The 23,627-nt window shown below is 40.7% G+C and overlaps 2 protein-coding genes across 2 annotated transcripts; one reads left to right on the top strand and one right to left on the bottom strand.

The window, feature by feature from the left end:
- Positions 1-745: 745 nt before the first annotated feature.
- Positions 746-13,400, bottom strand: slc6a7 (solute carrier family 6 member 7). Its single transcript, XM_084075255.1, has 14 exons — positions 13,150-13,400; positions 11,382-11,598; positions 10,647-10,778; positions 8,075-8,285; positions 7,120-7,258; positions 6,888-7,022; positions 6,685-6,788; positions 6,469-6,593; positions 6,138-6,250; positions 5,616-5,753; positions 5,371-5,470; positions 5,033-5,151; positions 2,849-3,022; positions 746-2,558 (listed from the first exon to the last, which is right to left on the bottom strand). Exons 1-14 carry the CDS (start codon positions 13,213-13,215, stop codon positions 2,388-2,390), a joined length of 1,944 nt encoding a protein of 647 aa, XP_083931381.1. The 5' UTR covers positions 13,216-13,400; the 3' UTR covers positions 746-2,387.
- Positions 13,401-18,597: 5,197 nt separating this feature from the next.
- Positions 18,598-19,416, top strand: LOC311057291 (uncharacterized protein; the record flags this gene model as incomplete). Its single annotated transcript, XM_084074244.1, has 1 exon — positions 18,598-19,416. The coding sequence occupies one exon, from the start codon at positions 18,598-18,600 to the stop codon at positions 19,414-19,416; it is 819 nt and encodes a 272-aa protein (XP_083930370.1).
- Positions 19,417-23,627: the final 4,211 nt, after the last annotated feature.

Genomic DNA, 23,627 nt, shown 5'->3' with positions numbered 1-23,627 from the left:
TCGCTTATTGAGTCAGCTTGTGCCATGTTTTCCCATTCAACCCGGAAGAACCCACGACGGCAGTACTGCTCCCAGTCCCGATTCGGCTACAATGGGAAAAATTTGCCTGGCATTGCCAGACTGATGATGTGGATTCACTAACACGTTCCTCCACGGCATCAGTCTGGACTTCGGCCCATAGGCAGAGGGTATGAGAAATCAGAAAATGACCAGGCCAATCGGGGGCTGCTTTTGACTGTTGTACGGACAGCAGTTGAAACGCAGTCACTGATTGGCCCGGTCATTTTCTGATTTCTCATACTCTCTGCCTATGGGCCCAAGTTCAGACTGATACCATGGAGGAAAGTGTGAGTGAATCCACATCATCAGTCTGGCAAAGGCAGAGGCTGACTAAATAAGTGATTAAACGTCTTTTTCAACCCCGTCGGTTAAATGTTACTTTCTGGTGAAATGTCAAACATCTGTAGGTGTCTTTTATCTTTTATCTTTACTTTATGGATACGATGATGCGAAAAGGGTGATCTTCACTGCATTTGGACGGGACCTCATCACGGAGCTAGCGTGGAGAGTGAGGTACCATAAATAAAGTATAGGAATGTGGTTCAAAACATTTGAATGCTGTTCTGGGGAATGGAAGAACAGGTTTATTTCGCTAAACTACCTCGCCTTTATACAACAGAAAAGTATAAATTGTAATATAACCCAATTCTTTCATATCTACAAAAAAAGGTTAGAAAATCTACATTCAACATACTGTAACATTTAATCAAGTAAGGCCCACACATTTTTTTAAATGTTTCTCTTTTCTTTGTTATACGAGTCATGTCGGACAATATGTGCAGATTCAATGCACATTGACCGAAGTTGCTCTTCCAGCTGTGCAAAATAAGTGAATACGTAACTACAATACAATGACAGAAAATGAGGCCATTTGAACATGAACTGAAGCACATAAACATAAAAAGAAAAATAATTATACATCATACAATTATTTATAAAAAAATAAACTATGCATGGAAATGGACATTCAATATAAATAAGCAAAACAAGCTTACTATTGAGTTGATGCGTAACAGCAATTACAGTATTCAAGTTTTGCCTCCAATGTGCCTCTTATTGGGAAAGCTGTCATCTCTTCATGCTAGTAATCTTATGGTAAACTTATGGCCCCAACAGACACTTGTGGGGATTTTCATCCTCACACCCAAATTATTTATTTATTTATTCACTATCAAATTATTAATTATTATTATTAATCATATTAATTAGCCTGGTAGTTAAAACTTGGCAATAATCTGACCAGTGTCACTTCTGCTTCATTAGTCAGTCACTGACAGGAAATAAATGCAAGTGGGGGGTAACAAGCATAATGCTTCCAAGTTGGGATCTGACCCATAACATCACAAAAAAAATGCTTTACTCTGTTGTGCCAGCAAGATAGAAAAAGCTTTCCCCGCTAACCATTTAAGTGTTCATAACAAGCATCTGCAGGCAACAGTCATTTAAATTGTATAGCCCACTTTTGTAACAAACAATATCCAGTGGATATGAACTTGATGGACCCTTCTCACAACAGAAGAACACCCTGCAGGGCCTGACAGAAAGATTAGTCCATTTTTGACATGAAGGCTTCATTGTGATATGTTGCCTCTACATCTAAAGTGGGAGCATTTAGCATTACGCAGTTTTGTGTTAAAACACAAGCCTCCCCTTCCCTTCATATAGATGTGTTTTACCAGAATACCCTTTGTTAATGACACCAAAATATCAAAATCATGGGTTTACCCACGTTTAAAAACATGATACCCATACTGGCTAAAGATCAGAGCCCTACAGGACAGATTTTCAGCAAACGTGCGACTAAGTATTAATAATTAGATTTACTCTTGCATATCTATGAAGAGCTTTGAAGGTAAAAGGTATCTTAAGATAAGCCATGGTTAGACTTTTGCAGCAAAGCATAAATCACAATATAACTGTGACAGAACAGTATAAGGGGAGGACTGGTCAAAGCAGGAAGGCCAACATGTTCCGAACAATATACGGAGTCTGCTCACTTTAAAAGCCACTTTTTGCTGCCGTCAGTGTAAATTCAGTCTATTGCTACCATAAACATAAATCACTATCAGCAGAGATACTGGACATACCACCCCCCTTTCAAATGCCCTGTATTAGTCAAGCCCTACTACATTCACCCAGTATCTGATGATTCTGCACTTAGTTTTTCTTTTCTTACATGATGATGCAAACAAACATCAACTTAGTATAAATAAAAAATATCCTGCAGGACATACAGTCTCTGTTGATAAAAGGACACCAGATTCTAGCTGGGCCCCCCAAAAAAGTAAAGAGCTGAGTCTCTTGAAAACACTGTTCTTTTAGAGCGGTCATGTATCAATTCCTGAATCCCATGTCATAGCGGTAAAATCCATGTCTGTAAGTGTGACTGTGAAGGGAGCCTCCACTCTCTCGTGTTCAACCCGCTCCTCTGCCCTTGCTGTGCTGTTCAAGTTGTTTACCCTCCATGAGTTAAGAGGTCGAATCGCTTTATGAAAACGCTGCAAACAGAGAGAAAATCAATAAGTCTTGTGTCTATATTACAAATAGTCCTTAGTGTCTCTTTTAATGTAGGCCACTGTCCATTGACCATGTGTAATCTATCTATCCATCTACACACATACGTACAAATCAATATATATATATATATATATACATATCTATCCATCCATCTATCTATTTATCTATGCACATACAACACAATAGTTAAGTATGAATCTGTCTAAGCTGCACTGAGGCGTGCGTGTAACATGGCCCTCTGCTGATAGAGTTACACTGAGGTGATACTGACGTCTTTCAATGTTCCGGATTCCTTGCCGATAGCCACAGCGGCCCAGATAGGGATCTGCAGACAGCAGGTGGCGCCCATGCACACACCTAGTGCCTTTCCCCAGCGTGGAAACACATAAGACCCATAGTGGAGTGGCGTGTTGTACATCTCAATGAAGATATAGGTCAGGATGAACTGGAGCCACGTGGAAAGGATTACATGGGAAAAAGGTTATTTCAACATGAAAAGCTTATTCCAATAAGTTATTTAGACAAAATCAAAAAAGTGTGACAGTGGAAGTAATTTAGAGGGAAGCTTGGAGGGGGGCAGATCGTATGTCGGTTTCTCCTTTTAATTATTCACTTGTTAACATTCCATCAGAGACTGAAATTAAATTTAAAAATTAACGTTCTGCAATTTTACCTGGGTCAGTTACTAATTTAAGCAGTCATTTCACAACTGAATTTAAGTGATTCTGTGGAATATTAGCGGAGTCTGGTTCCATTTGATGCTCAGTAGATTTGCCTTTTTTGCTGTACAGTGGGTAGGCCTCCTCGTTGATAGCTGATTACATAACAGATAATTGATTAAAGTTAGATAACCTACAAGGCACTGAACAATCTGGTACCCCCCTACCTATTTGATCTCCTCAAACGTCATGTCTCCCTCAGGCCTGGTGACGCAAGCCCCCAAGACCAAGTCCCGTACCTGGGGCGACAGAGCTTTTGCTTTTGCTGGCCCAACCCTCAGAGATGCCCCCACCCTCCAATCCTTCAAAACCTCCCTCAAAACCCACCTCTTCAATATCGCTTTCCCCAGTTAACTCCCCCCCCCCCCCCCCTTTTTTTCTTCTTTCCACTGTTTTACTGATTTTCTTCCTTAGTCTTAGTGTTTTTTCCCCCTAATAAAGTTGTTTTTATTTGTTGTTTTCTCATGCCCACCATGTAAAGCGTCTTTTGGTGCTCAGAAAAGCCCTATATAAATTAGAGATATTATTATTATTATTATTAACATGCCTATAAGCTCAGCTCAATCGCATGTGACTCAATTAAATATTGTACATATGGCTACCTGTACATTTTAAGAGACTTTAATACAAAACTTATTTTCAAATGCATAATATTTGAATCAAGACTATAGACCAGATCACAATGTTTGAATGAACAAACGGGTATTTCCGGACCGAATTTCTATGGAAGTTTTCAAAATATAAAAGAAAGTTTCCAGAACATTAGCTACGCATGTCTAGTTTGTCAACGTGTGGATATTTAAAACTAACTAATATATTTCTAATAGTCAATAGCAATAGAGCACCGAAGTCCTGACGTCACTGCCAGTATAGGGCGCATTCCGCAGGTTCATGGCTTTACTTTTTGTATTGATATCCTCATTGGGGAATCTTAGATCGCTTCATATAAGAACTGTGTTCCAAAAATAAACACACCACCCTGGCGTTTTTACTCATATGGATATGAAGCATCGACTGAAGGTGTAAATGTACACATTTATTTACCCAAAGAGTAACACAATATAAACACTAGAAACGAGTCAAACAACCCAAAGACTACATTTCCCATGAACGCGGCTGCTGTGGGGACAGTGATTTCAGACCCGGAAGTAGTAGTTCTTAAGACTTTTAAGGCAGAATTAATTCAATTTTCGCCAGAAACAGGCTGTATCAAATATGAATGAATATCATAAACGATGCAGAGCCACCCCCCTGACAAAAACGCCAGGGTGGTGAGTTTATGTTTGGAACACAGTTCATGTATGACATGATCTAAGATTCCCAAATGGGGATTTCAACACAAAAAATGAACAGGAACAGCGCCCTCTACTGGCCCTCTACTGGCAGTGACGTCAGACTTCGGTGCTCTCATAAGTGCCCTGTTCTTCCAGAAATAAGATTAAGGAATAATACTGCTCCAATGTGACACTGCCAGCGTTGCCTACCCAGAAATAAAGCTCTTGCTATGGTGATGTCATGAGGATTAGGTCTATTGAGGCTTTGGGAATTAAAGGAATCAGCCACTCAGTTTTCAATTGTCTTGCTTTTACAAAAAGAGCCAATCAAGTTAAACAGTTTAACATTTTGTTATACACGTTCATATCTACAGTACATTGTCACCCAAAGCTAAAGTCACATTGTGTATCAGTGCCAACCACGCACGCATAAATAGCAATGTCTAAATTTGCTCTGCTTACCAGTAGAAGGAAAGGGGTACAGAATACCCAGCATGTTTTGAAGTAAAAAAGCACTTTGGTGCACCAGGGAGGACAGTGGCAGATCATGTCAATGATGTCTTGACAGAACTGGTTGACTCCTAAATGCAAAAGAGCACACACATCATCATCAACAGAACAAAGATGGCTGTTGAGCACCGATTACTGACGAACAACAACAAAAACGTTGGAAAATGACTAAAGCAATGTCTGTAAAGATGTGTTGAAAAAAAGATATAAGAAGTGTAATGAGGGTTAAGCCTGATATATACTTTATCGTGCAACATGGTCGAGTAATTAGGGGATGAGGGATGTTCTACCATAGAAGAATGAGATGCCGATGCACATGAAGAGGGTGATGATGATGAGGCCAAAGCTAGTTGCAAAGGAGTCAATGAGAGTGAACCAGTAAATCCCTCCCTATGAAGAGACGGACATTGATGCAAACATGAGTGCAAACCAACTGTATAGAGAACAAGTACTGTACAAGGTAGAGAGCATGCAGTTACACCTTACTTGCTAACATGCTTACAGAGGGTCAATGAAACAACACACTCAAACTTACATCAGTGATTAGCAGGAGACCCATCAGATAGAAGCAAAAACACAGCAGACCCAGGAACAATGACTTGTGCTTCATGTTCCCTCTAAGTTGTGGAAACTCATCCAGGACCGCTGTAGTGATGCCCTCCATATTACCAAACTATGAGGTGGCAGAGCAGAAAAAAAGACTGATAGATATTTTTTCAATTACCAAACAACACAAAATAATCTTGTTAGTCACAGATAATAAAGCTTAATTATTTTGGCCAGGCCGAAGGCAAGGGGGGAGGTTATGTTTTTTCCCTCGTCTGTCCAGGGCTAATCTTGCAAAGTGCTGGACTGATCAGTGCCAAATTTCTTGCATACGCTGCCAGAGGCCAAGTCAATAATTATGTTTTATATACAGTATTTTGTAAATATTTAACTTTGATTTTATAATGTAAGCTAGTGGGGGTCTGATCAAGCTGAAACCATTAATGGATTGCAAAATGCTACACCGTTGTATAAATTAGTATGAGTATATATGAGGCTTAATGGGCCTTACCAGAGTGTCGATGCCCAGCATGAACAGCATGAGGAAGAAAAGGATGGACCAGAACACTGAGCCTGGTAACAGAGCAAGGGCCTCTGGGTAAGCCACAAAGGCCAACCCAGGACCTGGAGCCACATAAAAAAAGAAATATTATTAATTATTATTAATAAATAAGAGTCAATAATATTTTAATTAAATACTGCTATACTGTAAGCATTTATCAACAAGGATATTTCTTTAATTAACATAAAGAACAAATTCATATTCTGATTAAGCTAAACCGTTCTGACAAATGACTAAAAGAGCTTCAACTTTATCGCTGAGAGATGACCAAAGTAACTACCTGTGTCTGCCACCTCCCCAACAGGAACCCCCTTCCTCCATGCCATGTGACCTAGGATTGAGAAGATAGCAAATCCTGCAAAGAAACTGGTGCTGCAGTTCCCTATGGTGATAATCAGAGTGTCCCTGAAATAAACAGCACCACCATGATTAAGTTCTTGACTCTCGCCATGACTGTTGCGACAGAGCCAAATGAGAAACCAGAGCACATACAAACCTGATGACGTTGTTGTCAAACTTATTATAGGAAGCCATTGACAGCAGCCCTCCTACTCCAATACCCAATGAATAGAAGATCTGCGAGGCTGCATCATTCCAAACCTGTGACGTATCATTCGTTAACTAAGTGATAATTTTTCCAATAATAACAAAAGCAATGTGAGCATAGTTTTCTCAATCTCACGCTACCGTGACAAATACCTGTGCACTAGCCAATCGTTTCCAGTCCGGTGTGAGGTAGAATGCAACACCTTGAAGAGAGCCTTCCAGCGTTGCGCCTCTGATTATCAGAACAATGAGCACGAGGTATGGGAATGTGGCGGTGACATAAACCACCTGAAAACACAGTAGTGACGCGTCACAAGACTCTTGGTTTTGCACATTTTGCTGGTAGTGAGGACAAGGGATTTAGAATAACATTGTGCTGACTCACCTTGCCAGAGCTGCGTATGCCTTTGAGCATACAGAGGAAGATGATGATCCAGGAAGCAAGGAGACAGAGGGCTAGAGGCCATCGGACAGGGCCTGGGTCATGGAGGCCCTCGCTATTTACTACACCCAGCACACGCTCACTAGAACACCCCCCCCCACCCCACACACACACACACACACACACACACACACACACACACACACACACACACACACACACACACACACACACACACACACACACACACACACACACACACACACACACACACACACACACACACAGTTATGTTATGTAGGAACAAACTAGGAGTTAAAAAAAAACATGGCATGTCTCAGTGCCACACCTACCACGCATAAGAAATAAAGCCAGAAAGCAACCATGCTAAACCCTAAGCCTAATGCTAAACCCTAACCCTAAGCTAAGCTGCATTTATATTGGATCTTTTGTCTTGGTGTGAGGTAAAAAGGAGGGACCTTTTCTTCCAAGTCCTTGGGTAAATTGTCATAGTTCAATATGAAGACAAGCCCAATAGAGCTTACTGTACAGCAGGGGTAGAAAACCTTAAGCACATGTGCCACCATTGGCACGGGAGGGTAATCACTGGCATAAGTGTGAGAAAGGACTTTTTTGAATATTCAACAAATATACTATATTCAATTAACTTACAATGAACTTACAGGTAGTAGTTTTGTGTACACTTTGAAGCATTTAGCCTACGTCACTTGCCAACTCACAATGATCGTGTAATCACACCGCTGTAGTTCTGGCTCAGAGAACAATACCAAAATGGCAAAGTAAGCTAAAATAGATGTATCCATAAAGGCAGAAAAAGCCCCAAAAATATCTTTAAAAAAAAGAAACCCTAGTCCTTCACCAGTCTTCCCTTTGTGATTGTACATGTGATGTGATTCTTCGATAAGGATGGTAGAAAGGCAATGCAAGTGTCACTTACTTCCAGAAGACCTCTGTGGGGCTGAGGCTTCTGCCAGAGGAGCTGTTGCCAGAGGTGTTGTTGCCGCAGAGTGCGGCATTGGACAGAGCTTCACATGTCCATGGTAAGGGGCTCTGAAACGAGCTGCCCAGGTAGTAAAATGTCCAGGCTATAATGACATTGTAGTAGAGGCACACCAACGTGGATACACAGAGCATCCCAATGCCAATACCTACAGCAGGAGAATCAGTGAAGAGTTTAACAACACCTGGATGCAAAGTAATAGAACTTATGTAAAGCATCATACTGCATATAAAGAGGCCTGATTCAACTTATGTAAAGCATCATACTATATGAGAAGAGGCCTGATTCAACTTTGAATAACCTTAAGTGGAGTGTGGTTGTGTCCACAGGATCAAGTAATATAATGTAATGGATAGTTCAATGTAAAAGCGCACTGTTGTGATCCTAAAAGCAATCTCTACAAAGAGTAGGCCTTCATGCAGTTGAATGGGCTCAGAGAAGAAGATGACAGAAAGGTACACACAGCATGATCTGATGTTTATTAAACACATACAGATAATATACAATTGCAGAAGTCACATCATGTGACCGGAAGATATGAATAGACACTAGGGCCAGACGCAGCTTAAGAGTGATTAAGTATTATTAGTTCCACTTTTATATTCTGAGTTTGGAGCCCATACACCTGGTATTTAAGTATATTAAGATTAACTAAGAAAACAAGTCTTGTGCACCCTTGGTGTAATGTGCTTACACACTCGCATCATCTTATTGTTCTGACCTACCAATGCCAAGTGGATAATATTACTCCAGTTCTCAGAACTTTACACTGGCACCTGTCTGTTAAGGATTTGATTTCAAAATACTGCTGTTGGTTTGTGGCCAAAACACATTCTGATCTTCTGCTACATTATGAACCATCCACACCTTTCAGGTAATGTGGGGCAGGTCTACTTTATGTCTCCAGCATCAAACATAAAAGCAGCATTCACTTTTTATGCACCACATACCGCTACACAATCTGGAACAAACTCCCAGAAAACTGCAGGCCTCAGGCCTGCTACAACTCTGTTCTGTTTGCGCTGCCTTTTACTGAGCTTTTTTAATTGTATTAAAATGTATTTTATACAATTTATACAACCCTCTGATCTGACACATGTTGTGTATTTTATAGTGTGTTTCTTCTGCACTCTTAATGCTTTTAATGTTTTGTACGAACTCTGAATTGCCTTGTTGAAATGCACTATACTAATAAACTTAAACTTGCCCTACCTTCACTGTATGTGCAACCAAATACCACAACCAAATCAATTGTTGCATTTCATGCAGCTATCCTTACGTATTGACTGTATCAGATGCATGAAAACAGGAAAAGTTAGTAAAAAAAAAATATATATATATATATATATATATGTATCCAACTGAAATAATTATTCCTCAAAGGCCCGCTATCTATAGAAAGGAGGATACACTTTTTTCCACTGATAAAGTTAGCTGCTAAGTTGCCATGTTGTCAATTGCAATATAATGTTATGAGCCTGCAAACCAATGTAAGACAATCCACCTTGATGCAAGAGTGAGAGGATCAAGGTATCATGGTTACATTGTGAAATCTGGATAATGTTTTTGTCAGACTTGATGCATGACTGCTAGGGGCTGTGAGGACACCTTGAAAATGGATTTATTCAAATTGTTTACAAGCATGCCAAAGATGTAACTAGCATAGCTTGAACCTGGTATGAGAACTAATTTCAATTTTAAATTTGGAATTGATGGAAACCCTCATATACCATCCAGATAATTAAATCATCATCCAAAATTATTCTTCTGCCAGATAGATAACAAAATTGCACACTTACTCTGCGTTCATTTAATTGACCCTTACAGCTCCATTTGGTTACCGTACGTTTGTACACTTCTTGAGTTAAATGAACACAGAGGATTTTACTGTGTAGTAGCTGTGTGCTGGATTGGCATTACTGGACTAAAATAATAATAATGATAATAATAATAACTAGAAAAAGTGCTCCTCGGAGCACAAGTCTCCGCCAGCAGACTTGTGTTGGGAATGTTGGGAATGTTCTAATTCTTATGTTCTAATTCTTACAAAAAATAGAACATGTTACTGTGTCATAGTAACATGACACAAGTGTCCTATCCGTCTGTATAACTGTCCTATCCGTCCTGTCTGTATAAGTGTCCTATCCGTCCTGTCTGTATAAGTGTCCTATCCGTCCTGTCTGTATAAGTGTCCTATCCGTCCTGTCTATGTAAGTGTCCTATCCGTCCTGTCTGTGTAAGTGTCCTATCCAATTGTTACAGTATCTGCCATTTCTCAGCCATTTTATGATTATTCCTGTCTTACCTCACTTTGAAAGAGGCACAGACTCTTTCAAAGTGACACATGTATTTATAGGCCGCTATACGTCACTAGCCAATCAGATCACACTATTTCACCGTATTGTCACGTGTCACGTGAGGCTTGACCAATGTTAGTCCCAGTTTCAGAAAGTGAAAACAAACTCTCCTGGCGGAGACAAACAATAATAGCACCAGAGCAGGACGTTACCTTTGAGCAGAGGGCAGCATTTCCACACAGTGATGGGACCAGCTGCTCCATACTGGCCAAGACTGAGCTCCATAAGGAACAGTGGAACACCGGTGAAGAAGAGCATAATGAAATAGGGGATGAGAAACACGCCTGTGAACATAATATAAATAGGTCAAGCTAGAGAAAGAGTTTCATGTTCAGTACATTATAATACTCAGATCAGTAACAACCTAGACACAGCAGCACACAAGCAGTCACGCCTGATATATACTTAGATGCGCGCCGGTTTTCGCAGCAAAATTAGCTATCAACGTACAAGCTCACAAAGCGATGTCATGTGCCAAATATAACTCACTCACATCATCTATACTCGATCTAAATAACACAAAATGTCTTCCTCTTTCGCTCCTTGTTAACTCTCAACATGTGTCAGTGTCAAATGGAGATTTAATTCAGTATGTAATGATGTCAACAGCGTGACCAGGTTCTCCAACAGACCACAGGCCTGGGTGTATATCTGAGGACTGTACTTTTTCCTCTTGTAGGATTACGTACATTGCTTGTGCTGCAGTTTCCCTGCAGGTTACCATTGATATCTCTGGATTCATTTCATGAAATAATTGACCTTACTTAGAAGGGGTGGTGCATGACCTGAGGCTGGGTGAAGCAAAGCTCTTTCTGTATGGGTGTAACGTGTCTGGCATTGAATGCTTTTGTAGCTTTGGGTAATGAACCTGCTTAAGGATTACTCACCTCCGCCATTGCGGTAACAAAGGTAAGGGAACCGCCACACGTTCCCTAGGCCCACACAGTATCCGAGACAGGACAACAAGAATTCATACTTCCCTCCCCATTGCTCCCGTTCAATCTGTGGGTTTTGGGGAGGGGCCGGAATTGGCGGATGTGATTCTACCTCTGGCGTGGGGTTGGCTGCATTTGCTGGAGAATGCCCATTCAAATGCACAGAATTCTACAAAGAAAGAAAATTATAAAACAGTTGGCATTAACATTACACACAGTAAAATCAAATCCTCAGTGCTAATTTAACACAGAGAGAGTAAATGAATAAATTAACAATGAGGATTTTACCACGCAGCTAAAATATCAGTGCCAACGTGCCATTGTCCATTATTCAGATAATTATTGTTACCCCCCCCCTCACCAAATTAGGACTATATACACCATTCACACGTTGTGTTAGTTCCTGCCTGCAGGGAATGCTTTTATTTCGGAACAAAGGGGAACTAGTTTCACTGTAGATGTACAGTTTAATGAAGGTCACACTGAGGAAGTACTTATAAAGAGGAATACATCTAGATGTCATATCTGATGCCAATGGCTTATAAATGGTTTATCAACACTGTGAACATGAACAATTCTCTTAGTTTTAATAATTTAACTTCAGATATTGGCTCAGTGAACACAATAGGACCTAGAACAGAGCTTTGAAGTTGCCTAGATACAAGACCCCAGCATCTAGACCTAGTGTGTAGCCTATATCCCCAAAATGTTTACACAGACCAAAAGCATCAAATAGAGCTAGAATAGAAGGCAACCACCTGCTAGTAGAAGATAATCTCCATAAGGACTACATTTAGAAACAAGTTGATTTATATTATATTTCAGAGAGGAAAGAGATGTTTAGAAATTGGCCTACATGTTTTAAATGGCAATGATATGCTCAGACTTAAAGACAATAAAACAAAGTTACAACTACATTTACTTCGTATTATCACTTTTTCTTCAACTGACTGACATCACTTTACATCTGAGTTGTTGTACTGTGTAGACCCCGGCAGTGGTGTAAAGTAACTAAGTACATGTACTCAGTCAAGTACTATACTTAAGTACAATTTTGGGGTATTTGTATTTTACTTGAGTATTTCCAATTTCCAATACTTCTACTCCACTACATCTCAGAGGCAAATATTGTACTTTTACTCAGTTATAATTATTTGAAAAATGCTAGTTACTTCATAGATTTAGATTATTATTACAAAACATACATTAACCACTTCAGCCCTACATTAAATACAGCTACACATTGTGAGCTTGTAGATCTGCTATTTTCAAAAGATTTTAATACATTTTAAAACTTGAAATGGAACATTCTGCATAATGAGTTATTTTACTTTTGGCACTTTAAGTACATTTTGAATTCCAGACTTTTACTTGTAACAAGAGTATTTCTATATTGCAGTATTGATACTTTTACTTATGTAAAAATTGTGAGTACTTTTTCCACCATTGGACCCCGGTATAGTTTGTAACAATATTAATATTAAATTGTGTAAATGAAGCCCATAGTCCAAACAGGTAAAACAGGTTAGGCAACAACTTCACCGGTTAGCCAAGTAGGCCGATGGACAAATAGCCCAGAGGCTAACTTTATGAATTAATCAATTTAAAAGTGATCTATTCTACACTCAACAACACATCTATATCGTCATACGCAGCATGAGTGGAGGCTGTAAAGTGATCCCATGTTTAACCAACTACAGTCATATATAAATATTCTTACCTGTTGTGTTTCATTCACAGAAATGCTGTTCCCAGGTACAGTCGTTTTCGGATCTTCGTTCTTCATTTCCCGTGTAATATTTTTTCTGTTAATCAGAAGCCTTCATTTTCACGACACAACGCTATTGGGAAGTACATGTTTTATAGTAAAAAAAAAAGTAAACAGACGTTGGCTGGTCTGTGTGTGTGGATCGGCTTATGATGATGACAAGGAAATGGGCTAAAGTCCTGGGACAGGAGTGAGCAACGCGCAGGTGCAGGCGCAGAATGACAGAGAAGATGACACTAGTGTATAGACCCCTTAACAGACGACGTCATACTGGCTGCGTGCAGCCAGTATGCGCGCAACGAAACCCATTATATCAGGTCTCGTTAGGACGCGTCTCACTAGCCAACACACACAAGAGGGGGTTGGGGTGTGCTGAAACCAGTGCACCCCGAAACAGGTTGGGAATTGATTGCGTGAAACAATCACCTGTGCGTCCAGGCTCAATGTTAGTAAACAAATAATTGGTCTATAGGGAGACGCCTATAGACCCCTTAACAGACGACGTCACACTGATAAGAACCAGAATGCGTGCAACCAGTATGCGTGCAATGAAACCCATTCTATCAGGTATCGCTAGGATGCGCCTCACTAGCCAACACAGAAGAGGGGGTTGGGGTGTGCTGAAACCAGCGCACCCCGAAACAACAGGTTTGGAATTGATTGCGTGAAACAATCACCTGTGCATCCAGTCTCAATGTTAGTAAACAAATAATTGGTCTAGACTGCTACTGCAACCTACATGGTACAACCCTGTCAGTGTGTAATCCGTGAGTTTCACCCGTCCCGTGCCGTGAGTTTCAACTACCCGGGATTTGAACCCGGGGTTCCCCCGCGTGGAAGACCAACCTTCTGCCGTTCTTCAAGACGAAATCCCTACTTGGTCAGCCCAGGGGAGATAGTGCGCGTATGAGCTTCAGTAGCCCTGATACGTAACTGTCATCTATTATCTGACAGTCATGGACGAACTTCAACATAGTGTTTACACTTTCTGCCCTTTTGGCCCGTACATCTACATAAACGTTCAGATTTCAAATATAAAGTGCTTACCCGATGGCCACGGATGTTACGATTATGTACGGTCCGTCAGAAGTACCCGTATCCTCTGTATTGTTCAATAAAAAGCATTTGAATCCGATCGATGGCCATTCTATTCGTATTTTCTCTATGTGCTTTCAACTACGCACCCCTATCGGTTGGGAAGTGTACTGCACTCTGATATATTATAACTATGAGAAAATGGCCACCGATCGGATTAAAATGCTTTTTATTGAACAATACGGGCACAGGTACATATAAGGTACATAATTGTAACATCTGTGGCCATGGGACTAAGCACTTTATATTTAAAATCTGAACGTTTATGTAGATGTACTGGCCAAAAAGGGAGAAAGTGCAAACACTATGTTGAGGTTCATCCATGACGGTCATGACAGATGACCGTCTTGGATCCATGGCTAGAGCTTCAAAAGCCTACGGCTACTTACCAGATGTAATGTGCTCCAACTGCAGATGTGCTACAATATAACTAGCAGTGCTAGTTATGTCTTGCACATCACATTTGCATTTGGTTCAAATGTTGTAACATTTTAAACCATTTCAACCAATCAATGAACATGTTTAACCAATCTGTATGGTAGAGTAGGCATATACCTGACCTAGCCCTAGAATGTCTGTGATTTTACATACATTTCATGTATTTTTCTAGGGCTAACCTACCCCCATGCAAATTGGTTGTGTCATTCATTCAAATACATTTCTGATTGCTAATTTGTCAGCACCACTGCCTTTAATAAACATGTAGTGTGCCCAGATTGCAGCTTTAAATTAAGAGTGTAAGAATGGATAAATTAACACAGATACTTTTACTATGTAACACCCAATGACTATGGCTAACATAAATCATTAGATTAGCTTACCCCATCATAATAAAAAATACTCAATTAATTCACAACAAATACCAAACCTATTATACCCACAAATGTAAATACAAGAAATAGTGTTAAACCCTGAAACAGGGGAAATCTCAGTAAGAATGTAGACACAGTGTTTGTTCTCTGTCAGCAGCATTGAGAATCTTTACTTTCAATTTAGTTCAGAAATATTTACATAGTCACAATAATGTTCCTTTTTCCAACTTAACACATTTCTTTTCACAGGTAGGTACACTGGTAAAGATAATAACATTTATCTTCTTTTCACATGTTACACTCAGTCAGGTAAACATTCAGGTATCATTGTATTCCCATTTATCTTTTCTTTTTCAACAGGTCAAACTCAACAGGTAACTATAGAGGTAAATATACATCTCTTTTTCAATAACCATGAATTTAATCATATTAAAGTGCAAAAACACTGTAAACACAAACAATCATTTTCTCTTGACTTTATAATACTGCTTGGTGCTTTATTCTCTTGGAGAATGAACATAACTGCATGTAAGTTACCCACACATCCATTAGCAATCTTGAACACTGCATGTATCATGGCTACCTGCTCTATTGTGCAATCATGGCCACCTGCTGCATTCTGCAGTGAATCAATGTCGGGTTATCGGTTCAACAGGGCGTGAAACACTCAATATTCGGTCACAAAGTTACTCAAACCATAAACAAAACATCATGATAACACTTTCAAACATTCATGAGCAGAAATGCCCGTTTTGTACCTGAAACAGGGGAAATCTCAGTAAGAATGTAGACACAGTGTTTGTTCTCTGTCAGCAGCATTGAGAATGACGCAACAGGCCCACATTCCCACAGATCCTGCTCCCTGCAGACGTGACCAATCGATTACCAACACCAAAACTGTGAACTAGTAGAAACTAGTAGATAACAGATTCAGTGATCTCTTTTGTCTCTGTTCACCTTTTAACTTTTTAATCACTTTCACATGACTTGTTTACATTTATTTAATGTCACAAAACGGTTTCAGCAAGATTTATTTGCTTTTAAATGTATACTTATGAACTTTAACTTATTCATTTATTTAATGAATTGTCTTGACTGGATCACACTGGATCACTATTATATCACTATCACAATAGCCTGTAATTTAACTTGATCAAATTATTGGGATTCATGTTCATAATCATCATTTCTCTATCAATATCCATAAGGAAACAAAAATAAACTAGAGAAGACCACCTACTTTACTTTCAAAATGTTTTCAAAGAGCATTTAAACACCAAACATGCATTCTTCAGTATTTGTATGTTCTGTTGTATATTATTTACAGATATGCATGACAAACAACAGTTTTGTATTTGTGTGCAAGCTGTGCACTTGGCCATTACCAGCCAGATTGGTTACAGACCCAAACATATTGGCACTTGCAACTGACCTCTCTCTGAGGGTCAACACCCATAACCTCTCCACTATCTCCACTTTTGGGAGGGAATTCTCTGCCGCAGCAATAGCAACTCTACAGCACTTGTTCTCAACACCAGGTATGTAGCAATGAATGAGTTTAATATTACAGTGTAGAGTGGGGTCCTAAAGATACAAAAAAATAAATAGATCCATTTTGTACACCCTCAGACTCTCAGACCCATGGGGGCCCATTTGGACCTCTGGTGGGCCCCAGACCAGATGTTGAGAAACAGTGTCCTACATATTGGTTGGGACTTCTGTTCACAGAACTTAGAAGGATAGTAAGTTTCTCCAAAAAGTAGCTGGTGACTTATATTGACTAAAATTGGGGAAAATAGGAAAAAGAAAGAAAATCACAACTGGAGGGTTTGGTAATTGATCACAACCTGCTGTATTGGTCATCTGTTTTATGCTCAGCAAAGAGTGATGAGAATCAAACATGTTGTCGCCAAATAATGTATTTTATAAAATCAATACAATCTTTTAAATATTAATACATTATATGAATCTTTAATATACACTGAATTCAACAATGATAAAATATAGAAATACTCCATGCTTGAGGTCTCTACTGTTTATCTGTCACATCACATATTTTAAGTTACATTTGTTCATCTGTACAGATCATACATCATGTCTTATACTGAAGATTCCATAACCATGGAGTACAGAAGACCTTACTGATGTCCACTTTATGTCTCGCATTAAGGAAGCCAGAGAGTATGTTATTGAACTTTTGATTTCAACCTGGTTGACTGGAGTGCATGTTACATAATGGTTCACCTCTTTTCCTTATATTCAGGTATGAGTGTCCCTTTTATGCCCATGTATGGAGATCATAGTACTGACGTCATAGACTGGCCTCCAAGTACAATGAAAATGGGTAGTGTGCTAAGGACTCTGATAATCGGAGGGAGATCATTGTTGCTGCGCTAGTGACGTTTATGGCTGGGCTGGGGCGGTGCCTGTCAGTGGGTGGAGCCTGACTGCTCCACTGTTCGCCTCATTGGAGAGGTTGAAAACGTTTAGGCCTACTTGGGGTGGAAACGTGCAACATATCCTGAGGTTAAACATCAGCAGTGAAATATAATTCATGCAAGCTGCACTGATGACAAACCTTTGAATCAAGGTGTGCTTGAATGATGATGGAGAAGAATGGTAACTATTTAAATTGATGTTAGATTGATAAGTGGTGAGAAGAATCAGAATCATCTTTTTTCAGTCCTGGAAAAAATAGGTCAAAGCTATTTTGGTGTGACGGATTGCGAAATAGGATGTTGATGCCTAACAAATGATTGCACTTTGTCATCTTTACACAAGCTTCACAGTTAACCAGGGCTTTGTTAATCGTGTGTTGCAGCTGTCAGGATGCAAGGAAGCTGGGGGATTAGTCTCGCATTGCCAGACTTTCAGAGATCTCTGCCTACTGATTCTGTGTGGGCTAGACGTGGGTTGTAAGAATTCTGAGATAGAAAAAACCTGCATTGCATAAACAATGCAAATGATGGAGGCTTCCTTAATCTGGGCGGAGGCATTCAGTCAGAGTGGTTAAAGCAGTACGAGGCAGGTAAAACATTTTTTAGCAGCCTCTGCTGGTCACTTTATTTTTTTTGAAAAAGTTACGTAGTGTAGCTTTAAGGCGATAAAGATATGTCCTGAAAGAAACAGTGGGCGCAGCTTTGTCACCGACCAAAACCATATTAATGAATTTAAATGTATCCAGAGGATTGGCAGCTGTTGGTCTAGTAGTCCAGAGAGGGACCGCCATGAAAACACGTATAACTCCATAATTGGTACAGCTGGTAACGTCACAACACGTCATGAATTGTCTATATATAAGTGCAGCAGGCGCATAACTGAACATGTGAGATAACAAAGACCAAATAAGAAGTAAGGCAATTGAATATATAAAATTGTGAAAGCTTTTCAACAGGAGCTCCTGTCAAAAGGCGGTAATCCAACTATTACTGTGAAACTAACCACTTGCTAACCAACCTAGGTTATTTTCCGAATGGAAAACCAATCTTATAGTATGTTCGCTCAGAACGTCCCAGCTCCCCTTGACCCCTTTGGCGAGTCAACCAAGGATGGCTGCCTCCCAACTGAGACACAAGATAACGTCCACAGAGTCCAGCAGCAGAATGGCAGTAATACCCCTCAGCTGTTACACCCACAAGTAGTAGGAGGACACCCGCAGGTAGTAGGGGACTCCACCACTACTGCGCTGCCTGGGAACTCCCCCCTCTACACCAACCCGCATACTCCCATGACCCTCATCACACCCGCCACACCAGCTTCAGAAGGATCTGGGATACGGCCAACGTTACAGAACATAGTATCTACAGTGAATCTGGGCTGCAAACTGGATCTGAAGACCATCGTACAGAAAGCCAGGAATGCAGAGTACAACCCCAAGCGCTTCGCTGCCATCATCATGAGAATTCGAGAGCCCAGGACCACTGCTCTCACATTCAGCTCTGGAAAGATGGTGTGCACTGGAGCCAAGAGTGAAAAGCAGTCCAGGTTAGCGGCGAGGAAGTTTGCCCGTGTCGTGCAAAAGCTGGGTTTCCCTGCCAAGTTCTTGGAATTTAAGATTCAGAACATGGTGGGCAGCTGTGATGTGAAGTTCCCCATAAGACTAGAGGCACTGTTTCTCACACACAGACAGTTCAGCACCTATGAGCCAGAGATCTTTCCAGGCCTAATCTATAGAATGATCAATCCCAGAATTGTCCTGCTCATCTTTGTGTCTGGAAAGGTTGTGTTGACAGGTGCCAAGGAGAGAGGAGAGATCTATGACGCGTTTGAGAACATCTACCCCATCCTAAAAGGTTTCCGGAAAACAACGTAGAGTAGACCCCTGCTCTCCTCTACCCTCTCCATCAATGTCTCTCTTTTGCTCTTTCATTTTCCTTTTTAACCCACATACAGTGACCTTTATACATTGGACTGTCATAGAAGCTGTTGTCAGGTATGTGATTTTATTTCATTTATCAATACCATGAGGACAATTCAGTTGTCATAGCACTGCAGTGTGACTGTGAAATATAGAACAGATACAGATATGGGTAGAGAGACGCATCCAAGCTTCAAGAGTAACTGCCCTGCCCAGACTCATTGCTGCGCAGCAATGAGTCTGTGGAGAAAGATGGAAAATAGCAAGACGAAAACGACGAACGAGAAATACAGCAGAGGATCAAAATAGGACTGGACCTACGTGCAAAGTTTTGTTGATGCTACTCATATGCTGAGTTGACAGTTGCCAAGTATTCAAAACCTTGTGACTCAAAGGGGCGCTCTTCATACCGAGTTAACCAAGCACATGCCTTTCTATATCCGCAAATATAGCCACGCAAAAGTGTATTGTTTAAGGGAACCCTGTGCAGAGTTGAACTTTCATTTGCTTAAAGTCGCTTGTATCACTCAGGCCAGTGTGGTACCACAGTATAAAACTCATCTACACCCTCAGTTTATGTACCGAATGTCTAATAAATGTGACCAATTTAGGGTGTGGGATTGTGTCGTCACTATGTAAATGATGTAACTTCTGTCCACCCTTTTTGCAACGTTTTTTCCACAGCTGGCCGCTGGCTTTAAGAATCTCACAAACAGTTAAACAAATTAATTAGTACCCTATTCGGCAGGATATCTAATTCATTTGTTTAACTGTTTCAAGTGACTTCTAATCGTTATATTCCTCAGAAGTACGAGCACTCACAGCACACCCAAGACACAAAACACAAAATGTTTGTGTCTGATATCAGTGCATGTTGTCCTGCCCGCCCACCCATTAGAATTAGACAATTTTAATATAGGATAGGATATGTCAAACCCGCCAATGTATTTGGCTGGGCGCAGATTTGTGAGCAACACTGCACGAGTGAACATTCACGTGCACGTTTTCCTTTTTTTTTTTAGTGGTGCCGAAGGCAACCACTCCTATACATGACTTTGTCCGTGTGTCCGTATGTATGTATGTATGTATGTATGTATGTATGTATGTATGTCTGTCCACAAACATTGATGACAACATCAATACGGGGGTCAATACGGGGCTCATCAAAGGCACCACTCACTTCACACAGGGTGTGATTTTTTTTTACCTTTTCAACCTAACCTCACGTGTCAGCCTCAAAAGTTTCACTTCACAAATTTTGTTTCTTATGAAGAACCATTTTTCTCAGTCTCTCTTTCGTGATGCACATTTTTTTTCATGGGGGCTCTATGTAGACTTTTGACTCATCTAACACATGATCACCACAGTGTTAGGATATACAGTTGCAGTAGGTTGCTCAATACTCTCTTTAGATTTGTACTGGTTAACTCGTCAATTCTAAGAGAAAATATATTCTCTACTGACAGAATGCTCAGCCTATGATCCCTCACCCTTATGTTCCCATATGCCTTTCTTCCCTCAACACCAACCCTAACCCGAAGCCTAACCCTACAATGGGGTAACATAGGCTGACCCCTGCTCAACAACAGCCCAATATTGAGCCTAAACTTAAGCCAACTAAATCAAAACCACATCATAGGACTGAGTAAACAAAATATAATGTTAGGCAAAACAACTTAAACATGAGTACATAGTAAGATACTCATTGTTTAACTAAAGAGTGTACAAATCAATATAACCAAATAATCCCATGAAGATTCATTTATACTTCATGACACATGACACAACTAGAAAAGTGTGCTCAGAGTGTAGATCTCCATCAGGCTGGGTCGTTCGATGCAGCTGTCAGGACAGGATGAAGCAAATAGAGGAAAATAGAGGTTGGACGACTTTTTGCATTAGTGGGGCCCCATATGGGCAGAAGCTAAAGCGTTTCTGGAGGTGTGCTCTATAGAGGTAGCCTGGTAAACCCCCCTCCCTCCGGAAATCTCATTTGCATTTGAACAAATGTGTGTCGCAAGCTTCTTCCATTTGACGGTGTCAGGTTACTATAGAGGCCCCTCAACAACATGTCATTACAATTTGGGGATGATTGGATGTTGCCGTTTAGTTTTTTTAAAGAAAGGCCCCCAATGTTATGAATGTAATTACAGGCAAAGGGTATGGAGTATGAAAACCCTGTTTCATTGTCACATGATGCGTGAGAGCATTTGTGCCTATTTTGTGCAACAAACATTTGTAGCATTTGTGGGGGGGGGGGGGGGCAGATCGAATGCTGCAATCCTGCAATCCTCCTGTGAGGCTTTTTTTTTTTACAAAACAGGGCCCTCCCGCTCATATCGCAAGCCAATTGTAGGCAATTGAAATGGAATCTGATAAATCTGACTAATAAATCTTGATCACATGACTCCAGAGAGAATGTGTTACCAAGTGTGCCTTGGACAAGTGGAGCAGTACCAAAACGTGTGTTGAAGAAAATGCAAAATTGCGGAAGGTCTTGTAAGGTGGTCTACATGGGAGGTTGCATCATGATGAGAGGAATCCAGGCGGGAAAATATTATAAACTATGATTCCAGGGTTATAGGCCAAAATGTGAAGTGGCCTGTTATAGCACCATTATGAGGCCGATTCAAACTTTGAGGGAAGAGGTTCTTCGGCCTACTAGGAGTGTGCATGCAAAGTTTCATGTCTACCGGTCCAGCATTGCCCAAGATCATGCTCACAGACAGACTCACGGTGGCGAAAACATAACCCCCGCCCCTCTGACCAGCTCTCTCACAAACACACACACACACACACACACACACACACACACACACACAGTTATAGACAGCTACTCATCTAGCCCTATACAGAGCCACGCCGTAAAAAAGGAAGACACACCACCATCAAGGGCATTGCCACTGACAAGCTACTGTAGCTTGTCAGTGTAGTAGTATGGTGAAGTGATCCACTGCAGGGGGGCCAGCACAAATGATCCCCAGATCCTCGACAGGTAGGTCTGGCTAAAGAGGAACAGCTAAAAGTCCATGGGTTTTAATAGCTTCCTGCAACCCTCCCCTCCACTCATTCCTCCTCTAGTCCTGATTCTGAAACACTTCTTCACCCCATCCTCATCTCCCTCTCTTCCCCCACTCCCCTCTTCTATGCTCCATGACCCCCTCCCTTCTTAGGGGATCATATTTTACCTTTCAATCCCATGGATGGTGGTACCTACAGTATGTAAGTGCTGAAAACAAGTGGGCTGGACAATTTGGTACTGACACCCAGCTTGAAACCAGGATCCAACAGGGATGTCTTGGTCACTGCACCCCTTCTAGCACCCCTACCAGTAACAGTGCATCTTACCTCATGTACTGATTACCTTTGACATCCAGGATGGAGCTCTGTAACATCAATACTTCCCTAGACTAGCAGAAGACCTCTGAAAAAAAGGCATGTTTCTATCATAAACTGGTCATCCAAATGAAAAAAGTTATTCAAAAAAACACAGCCCCCTCATGCATTAGAACGATATCAGTCAACCAGAACCAGGGACATACAGTATGTTTCAAATGAGTCTAACATGGTTAAAATGGAGTTTGAAGTTACACTGGGTTTACGTAGGAAGGGTGCGTGTCTGATAAAATGATTAAATGAATATTAAATATCTAAATATTGAATCAATTTTGTGTGCACACAAAAGTAGGACATTAAAATGACCCCAGAAGTGTTTTAAGGTGAAATACCCCTTCAACTGAAATAAAAACAGGGCTTTACAAAAAAACTAAAACTAACTCAAACTAAAATGCCATCAGTTTCAGTCTTTGTCAATGTTTCTTCAAAAATAGAGACAGATCTACAAGCCTTGTAGATCAGCTATTTTGACTATTTTTCTGAGCTTTTTGAATCTCGCCCCCAACTGCCCCATATTACAATAAAAAAATAAAACTAATATAAACTAAAATAAATAAGCCTTTTCAACAACAAAAAAATCAAAACTAATGGAAAACTTCATATAGAGCCCCTTTCGCATGGGAATCCTCACCTTGGCGCAGGAGACGACGATCCAGGCCTGAACGGCGTCCCATCGGGCGACCCGTTCCAGGCAGAGTTCCTCCGCGACCGATCAGGGTTCGGCACGCAGGAGACGACGATCCAGGCCTGAACGGCGTCCTATCGGGCGA

This window comes from Gymnoscopelus microlampas, assembly GCF_963454915.1.
Source record: "Gymnoscopelus microlampas genome assembly, chromosome: 12".
NCBI lineage: Eukaryota > Metazoa > Chordata > Actinopteri > Myctophiformes > Myctophidae > Gymnoscopelus > Gymnoscopelus microlampas.
Note: the sequence above shows the minus strand (reverse complement) of the source record. Positions and strands in the feature narration are given on the sequence as shown.

Excerpts from the sequence above, each read along its gene's own strand:
- slc6a7 (XM_084075255.1), bottom strand. The coding sequence starts at position 13,215 with ATGAAGAACGAAGATCCGAAAACGACTGTACCTGGGAACAGCATTTCT. Across the intron at positions 8,286-10,646 it reads ATGCTGCCCTCTGCTCAAAG|GTATTGGCATTGGGATGCTC; the intron begins GTAACGTCCTGC and ends CTCCTGCTGTAG. Across the intron at positions 6,594-6,684 it reads TTTGACAACAACGTCATCAG|GGACACTCTGATTATCACCA; the intron begins GTTTGTATGTGC and ends TGTTTATTTCAG.